Here is an 8,670-nt window from a genome sequence, read left to right as displayed (position 1 = left end):
GAACTTAAAAACACTAGCCAGTGCATGACCAGCACACACAGCTTGTAACAGTACACATATAAAATCATAATATTTTTTATAAAAACATAATTGCAGAAATATTTGTCTCAGTAGTGACATTTCTTAATGTTACACATTGATTTTCAGACTGTAGAACATATTTACTTCAAAACAATGGGACCTAACTGAGAAACAGCCATGCAGTTTTACTTCCTGCTCTGACATGCAGGGGTGGGGCTAAAATAAGGCTCCGCCTATGGACTAAAACTTTGTGTTTCGGTAGTGACAATGAAACGTGGGACAGCATTTTTTAAATGTTTATTTAAAATTAAACTAAATTACGAATGAGAATGAGCAATCTCCACTTACCAATAAATCTTTTTTTTTTTTTTCCAAAAAAGTATTATTTGACAAATTTAAATTTAGGGGTTATGGTTTTGGGACATTACACAATAGAAAGTGCACTATAAATTATGATTTTATATAAATGTATTATATATATATGTATACATCATAGCTTATTTCTACCTCAGTGAATGCTTTAAAGTTAAATAGATCATAACATAATCACTGTAAATATCTAAGGTCTAAATCCTTGATTGTTATTTATAGTTTTTTTTTACTATTTCAGTAGAAAGGTCCATATCAAATCCAACTAGAATCCCCAGTCTTTTTATGTAGCTTGCCATACTCTCTCCATAAGGCCAGCATCATCTATGGAATGTGATGGTAACAGATTGTATCACTATGGAAACACAATGCATCTGCCAAAGTGTGGGAGGCGTAAAGCACGTATGATCTACATTTAGCCGTAGTAATTATGCACTCAGCTGCTAGAACTAATGCATGAATTGTATGCATGTGTTAAGTGAATTATGTGCAGTTAATACACTGATTACTTTTCACTAGTATGTCACCCACTCTTTATGAAGCTCCACAAATGTATCTACATTGGACTATAACATATATAATATCCTATGTCCATTTCTTTTACACAGTTTATTTCCTTTGCACACACTCTGTATGTGGTTTATGATGAACTATGCGGTCTTCATAATCTGCTATTAGGCTGTCATTTTATGCCTCATAGCTTTCAATTTTATAAGAACCACTTGCATGTATGGTGTATAAGACTACAGTCATACAGTCTGTGGTGTAAGCATTGCTGTAACATATTACGCACCCAGGAAAGCCTAAGCAAGTGGAATGGACCATGCTTCCCCTGCAGAAGCAAAGAATGCAGGTAGCAAGCATTAATGGAGTGTTACTGGAGTTTACAGTAAACGTTGATGTTGTATTCTAGTTAATGAATGCATGAGTGAATGTGTGAAGGTCAACAAGTAAACAAGTTTGTACAGTGATACATGCATATTCACATGTAACTGTCATAAAAAATTAATTATTTATTCAATTTAAGGTTTAGGTAATCTCCAAAAACAACTAGTGTAATTACACACTGACCCATCCACTTCATTAAGTACACCTCTTTGTATCTTTGGACATTCTTTTTATCAGGACCACTTACCATACAAGTGCACTTTGTAGCTTTACAATTACAGACTGTAGTCCATCTGTTTCTCTGCATACTTTGTTAGCCCCCTTTCACCCTGTTCTTCAATGGTCAGGATCCCACAGGACCACTACAGAGCTGGTATTATTTGGGTGGTGGATCAGTCTCAGCACAGCAGTGACACTGACGTAGTGGTGGTGTGTCAGTGTGTGTTGTGCTGGTACGAGTGGATCAGGCACAGCAGTGCCATTGAAGTTTTTAAACACTGTGCCCACTCACTGTCCTCTCTATTAGACACAGCTGCCTTGTTTGTCCACCTTGTAGATGTAAAATCTGGGACGATAGCTCATCTGCTGCTGCACAGTTTGTGGTGGTCATCTTCTAGTCCTTCATCAGTGGTCACAGGACGCTGTTGGCTGGATATTTTTGGTTGGTGGACTATTTTCAGTCCAGCAGTGACACTGAGGTGTTTAAAATGTCCAGCAGCACTGATGTGACTGATCCACTCAGACCACCGCGACACACACTAACACACCACCACCATGTCAGTGTTACTGCAGTGCTGAATGATCCACCCCCCAAATAGTACCTGCTCTGTGAGGGTCCATGGGAGTCCTGACCACTGAACAACAGGCCAAAAGGGGGCTAACAAAGTATGCTCAGGAACAGACGGACTACAGTCTGTAATTGTAGTGCTCCTAATTGGTAAGTGGAGCTTATAAATTGGACAAAGAGCGTAGAAACAAGGAGTTGTACTTAATGAAGTGATCGATCAGCGTATAGCTTACATGTTAGAAGTTCATATCCACAGAAAGAGATAAAAAGGTGACACTATTATAATGCAATTTATTATCATGCCTTATTGATGTATTTTTCATTATTGTTGAATAAACATTTACATAAAACTGTAACAATGTCCAACGTGATTTTATTCTGATAGACAACATAAAATGCAAGTAAAAGCTCTGGACTTATATGACAAAAGGAGGATGCCTTTAGCCACATTAAGAGATGAAAGTGAAGGACCTCACTGTACTGCAATGACTGAGCAAACAGCGAAAGGTCAGGCAATAGATTTGATGCTTTGAAATGTCACCTGATTACTTTCAGCCGCACATGAAGACTCTCCAGAGCTAAAAACACAGTGGAGGCCAAAATTAGATCCAAGCAGGGGTCACAGGTATAAACATTTGCACTGGCCATCAGGGCCACCAAGCCAATGAACCTTGTAGCCAAAATTAAGAGCCGGAATTACAGAAATATATGTATCATATGCACATTGTATTAATGACTCAGCCCAAAAACAGCAAGGTGTTGCTTTTTGTAAAAATTTTGCAATGGTTACAGCTGAATTACAGCAAAATCTGACTTGACAGAACAGGCTCTGGATCTCAACTATTCTGGTGGTTTGATAAGACAGAAAAAGAAGCGAAAAGAATCTCCAGGACACATGGCCACTGGGGTCACAGGCTCTGCATTTTTAGTGGCCAAAGTGTGAAATGTTGTCAGGGACACCAGGCAAGCAACATATACCTGGATCCATGACAACAAACACAATATTAAACAGAATATTTCTCCACATTCTAAATTACTACTACAGGACAGAGTCTATGATATGGTATGGTTACCTTATGGCTGTCAATCAATATAATAAGTAAGAAGCAATAGGCTAATGATTCTTCTGTTTATTAAAGTGGAAAAAATATATATTTTAATACAATCACATGTCAAAATCTATCAAAAAGATTTTGAACAAGACAGTGTAGAAAATCCTGGGGAGTTGTATGATCTGTAAAAGTCAACTAAACAAAGGTAGTGTTGTTACTGTGTGGCACCAAAAAAGCCTTTATGTTCTTTTTTCAAATACAGACAGTAATTGAGTTAATTTGGTAATTTACAACAAAATAAGATTAGGTATGAAACAGATTAGGTATTAAAAAAAGACAAAACAATGCATAAACAAGCAGATAAGAAGGATATGTATAAGAAAAAGGCATCAAATAAAAAATTAAAGGAAAATAATTAGTGGTCTTTAGGCATTGCTGAAACAGATTCCTTGGCTTTGCTCAAAACTTCAAAGATAAAAATATAACTGACACTGAGGGCAATAATTAATGATTTAGTGTTTTGTGTTTAGCTGTGTACAGCCTTTGCAATCAATAAAATAACTACTATGTGTTATCAGATAGTGAGAAGCCTACATATATGCAATAATCAACCACATCCACGTTTTCACATATTGCAACACTGCTGCATTATGTAGTTCATCATTACTGTTGCTGTTTTGAAAGTGATGTAAAATCAAAGCGATGAAACGCATATGAAGTCCTTATACAGATACCAGTATACTGTAACATAAAAAACAGCTGCAAAGAAATCAAAAATCACTGGTTGAAAATGTGTCTCTAGGCTTAATCTGCACCTGGAAAACCACCTTAAACGAAAGATCCGATCCGTCTTGGAGATGCTACAAGGAAACGATAGCTGATGTTCTTTGGCTTAATTTTACAGTATATATGAAAAGTACATTCTGCAGCATGATCAACGAATGACATTCAAATAAAGGATTTTCAGATTTCCACTAGCGTGGCATCATGGACTGTCTAACCGCATCCTGCAGAGATTTTCTGGTCACCAAGAGCCTGACCACATCTTCAGCCTTTTTTGTTAGCCTTTTACGTGCTTGGTCATGTGTCACCATGGTCATATCCCAGCCGTTCACCTGTTATAAACATACAGAGGATTCAAGAGAACAGAACTTCACTATTAAGATCATACAACACACAATTAGACAAATGTTTTAGCACACAAAAGCATTAATGCAGTGTAGGGGTGCAACAATTATTCAACTTAGTTGACTAAAATCGACGCTCAAATTAGTTGGCAACTAATTTAATAGTCGAATGGTTGGTAACGTCATTACGCGTCTTTCTCGCGCTCATGAGCAATGTTTTGACATTGGCGCTTACTGAAGAGTTAACAAAAGCGTGATGTCAGTCTCAAGAACAAAATCCTTAAAAGTATGGGAGCATTTTACCCTAAACTCCGAAACAAAGGTTGTCAGTTATGCTGTTTGTAAAGCCGAACTTAGCTGGCTAACTTGTCGGCTCAGTGGGTGAAAGAGATTTATCTCGGTAAGATACGCCGCGTCCCAAACACTAAATAGTGTGTAAAAATAGTGCATATACCATTAGAAGTGCACTCATTAGTGTAGTGTGTGAAGTGCAGAAGTGTGTGGTTTGGGACGCGGCGATAGTTGTGCTAGTGAGCTAGTTAGTTAATGTAAATGTTAAAATTCAGTGTTGTGAGCCGAGCTGTAACATTTTCTGTTTCAAAATGCTGCTCTCTGGAATCGTTAATGGAGCTGGAACAGAGAAGCATGTAACTATTATTCACAGCGACTCTGTTCACTTTGCAGATAAAGTTTCCACTTTTAAACACTGCTTCGTCGTCTTAACGTCAAGGCCACCGGTGCGCTCAAATTCGGGTCCACTCGCAAGCAGTTTCACAATGTAGTTCTCAGCGGAAATACAAGGCAGCTGGACGAAGGGTTACCGTGGAAATGAAATGTTTACACAAAATCGTTCCAATTTAACTGTTCATAGAGAAGTTTGCCACAAACAATCGCCACTTTCCCCTCCGCTCCATCAGAGTGCATCTACTCTGCTGTGGGGAATATCTGCTCTCAGAGGAGATCAGGCCTCTCACAGGAGCACGGAGAGATGCTGACTTTCCTCCGTTTCAAAACATGGGATTGTAGAATTTAGTTGCAACAGAGTGTAGACAGCCAGCACAATGCACAAATCACAGTTTATATTTAAATTTAGATTTTTATATTTAAATTTTAGATTGATTTTTTAGATAGCTACATAAGTACTCTTTGGAAATGTAGTGATTCATAAGCCGAATAACTGATTATTCGTTTCAGTAATCGACAGATTATTTGACTATCAAATTAGTCTTTTGTTGCAGCCCTAATGCAGTGTAATGAAAACTAAAGAAAAACTGAGCCCAACTGTTACAATGTTACTTGTGCTTTTGATGCACCTTAAAAAGTTACAACACAAATTAGTTTTCCAAGATGTGTCCTTTTATGGAATTAGGGCTGTTACAAACATGAAATTCTAAATTCATAAATAATTGTCATTAATGATTTGTCTTTTTTGTTCACTGTTTAACTATTAAAGTACAAACCTATAAGTTGCCAAATTAGCTAATATAGCTATATTGCATCCCAGTTATGTTTACACTATACTGTTGTGTACGTACACACACACTCGAACCAGGGTTATTACAGTTAACCAAAACTGATACTAAAACAAAAACTAGCAGTGAAAAATGTTCTCATGAACTGTAATAAAAATAAAACTGAGTTTTCAAAAACACGAAAGCTAAATCAAAACTGTATGGTCCACCGCAAAACTAACACAAGATAGAATTACTGAGAAAAAAAAATTGTATTTTTTTGTTTTTTCAGAGCGTGACTAAGAGATAAGAAGTGGAACCCTTCTCTGTTTGGCTGTTTTTAAAAAAAGCTGGAAAGAAGCATGGTAGAAACTGAAGTCACATGTATGTGCTACTAAATTAACTCTTAGTTGTTACAGGAGGCACACAGCTGACAAGTCAGATATTGTTACAGAAAGCATGTAGTAGCACAGCGATTTCATTGACTAAGAGGCACCGAATATGTCCTTAGTGTTCATATTGTGTATAGGAAACGTATAGGACGCGTGTCACTAAATCTTGCTGATGAGACTTACAATTTTGAGGCAAAGCCAGAAATATAAACCAAGGGTTGGTAGCAGCCTCTGGTGGACTGATTGTGTAATGAAAATACTTAATAAACTGAATAGGAATAGAAATTTAAAGCAGAACAAAAAAGAAAGAATAAAAAGAACATTTAAAAAAATCAATTGAATAATACAGAAAATATGTATATGTGTACTTAAACAAATATCAAGAAACTCATTGTAAAATTTATTTTAGTAATTTTTAATTTTTCATTGACTTTCTAAGTGAAAATAAGTTAACACCTCCCCTACAGGAAACACACAAATATGGCATTTTTTAAAATTTTACTGCATAATTTATATTTATTTGGTGAGTTTACCATATCGGAAAAAAAGAAAACACAACATATAAAATGTTCCATTATACATGCACAGGCCATATCTTGTGTATTTTTCTCCAATATGTTAATGTCAGCAGAAATAAAGTAACTGTGCATGTATCTGTGCACAAGTGTGTTCTCTGTAAATTACATGTAACTTCTTTTTCATACATGATTTGACCAGAGGCATCCAAACTTCTGCATGTGACTGTATGGGTAAACAACCAAAAAGAAAAGTTCTTCAGTTTTCCTACCTGCATTATTTTATCCCCTGTCATAAGGCCTGCAACTTCTGCTGGTCCTCCTTTTGACACCCTTGTGACATAGATGCCCTATAAAAAAAAAGCAAACAGTAATATTCATGAACTGAATGGTTCTCCAAGTGGTTAATATTTTTGTACTATTCCCACAGACTGAGGGTTTGTTTGTTTGAGACGCATGTTTGAGACTTTTCACCTTGTCTGTTTTGTCCTCTGAGAATGGATTCTGTGATGGATCTTGGTCAATACCCCCTCCAATGCTAAAACCCAGTATTAAATTATCACCGTCTCGTAGTTTATGAATCTCAATCCGTTGCTGAAAGAAACAAACAAAAAAAGAGTTAGAGTCTGCTGCTTATCTCTAACACAGTGACACAATCAAACCTCAGCTATGCTCTCCTTATATGGCTATAACGACACTACCTGAGTAATACACTCAAACCACACCTAGACATTACCTGTAATGTCAGTTCAAAACGTTTAATTTACTAATAACGGTCTCCCTTACATTTTCAATATAATCAATTCCAGAAAAGTACCTCTGTGTGCTTTTATTCACTACAAAACAAGGCAACAACTACCTTTCTGCTCAGCGACTGAGCTACAAAGACAAATACACACACAGGCTGCCCAGTTAGTTAACGTTAGTTGGCTAGCGAGATGCTAATCGTTACAGATAGTTTCTTGCTTGGTAACATTAACTGTTAGCTTGCTGTGTCTACTTGCAAGCTATCTAGTTAAACAAATGGAGAGACACTTTTTTATCCCAGTCCACTCACAAAAGTTAGTTTAACTTGTATTCGATTTAGAAATGCACGTAGGTAAGTTACGTTAGCTTACTAGCTAGCTAGCTTACTTCTAGAACAACTCGAAGTCAGTTACAGACCCGGGTAGCTAAAGCTGGCTAACGTAACAACACGGGCAGCTCCGACTACGTTAGCCTACGAAGTAAAGTAACTTGCAAACTATAAAAGCCCACGACAAGCACTAGCTAATATATACATATCTATTGCTATGTCGTCAGTTTAGCAGTTTTAGCTTCACGACAGAGCGATAACGTTAAGTGTTCGCTACTTTGCTTAGCTTGAATGAATAGCGTTAGACGGCTAGGCTAGCTTAGCTAAGAGCACGAAACTTTGTGCAGTTCAGCATCAAACAGAACTCACCACTACAGCTGTGACAGGCTGTCCTGGTATGTAAGACATATTAAAAATTAAATACAGAGGCCTCTTTTTTCCTCAGCCTACAGCGAACAGAATCTCCCGCTAGGTTTTAGGACCGAGGGTCTGCGGCTACACCCATGAATGACAACATGCAGATGACATGCTGGGGGCAGAGCCAGAAAACAGGGAGCGCCGTGACCCACTCACACACGGTCACTCCTTCTCTGTGTTAACACCGTTAAATGTGTGATTCAAACAGTGATGCGCTTAATTGAAAAAATGGGCTGATTACTAAATTTTAAAACATTTCGCCTGTGAGTTTGCATGCAGATTCCTAGGATTAGCGGTTTTAATGCATCAACCGCTGAAAACATGACAAAAATACCCCACACTTAACATTCATGCAGATGCACAGAAAAAGAAAAACACAAAGGAAGGTCTATGAGTGACCCCATCGCGCCCCCTGCCGGCGAAAGGCCACAGTGAACTCATATTTACAGCCAGTCTAGAGCTTAATCTTTTCAGGCCTTTTGTGGAAAAAAAAACATACCGTGAAATCGCATACAAAGTGGCAGCTGCACTTTGATTTAGCTTTGGAAAAAGCTGATAGTCTAGTGATACTCGAGT

At 37.5% G+C, this 8,670-nt stretch overlaps 1 protein-coding gene across 1 annotated transcript; it reads right to left on the bottom strand.

Moving 5' to 3' along the window:
* Positions 1–3,180: 3,180 nt before the first annotated feature.
* tax1bp3 (Tax1 (human T-cell leukemia virus type I) binding protein 3) lies at positions 3,181–8,207 on the bottom strand. The gene is made up of 4 exons (XM_036587186.1): positions 8,047–8,207; positions 7,077–7,196; positions 6,875–6,952; positions 3,181–4,232 (listed from the first exon to the last, which is right to left on the bottom strand). Exons 1-4 carry the CDS (start codon positions 8,083–8,085, stop codon positions 4,092–4,094), a joined length of 378 nt encoding a protein of 125 aa, XP_036443079.1. The 5' UTR covers positions 8,086–8,207; the 3' UTR covers positions 3,181–4,091.
* Between the last annotated feature and the right edge of the window lie 463 nt (positions 8,208–8,670).

This window comes from Colossoma macropomum, unplaced genomic scaffold (genome assembly GCF_904425465.1).
Source record: "Colossoma macropomum unplaced genomic scaffold, Colossoma_macropomum, whole genome shotgun sequence".
Classification (NCBI taxonomy): Eukaryota; Metazoa; Chordata; class Actinopteri; order Characiformes; family Serrasalmidae; genus Colossoma; species Colossoma macropomum.
This window is presented reverse-complemented; position numbering and strand designations above follow the sequence as displayed.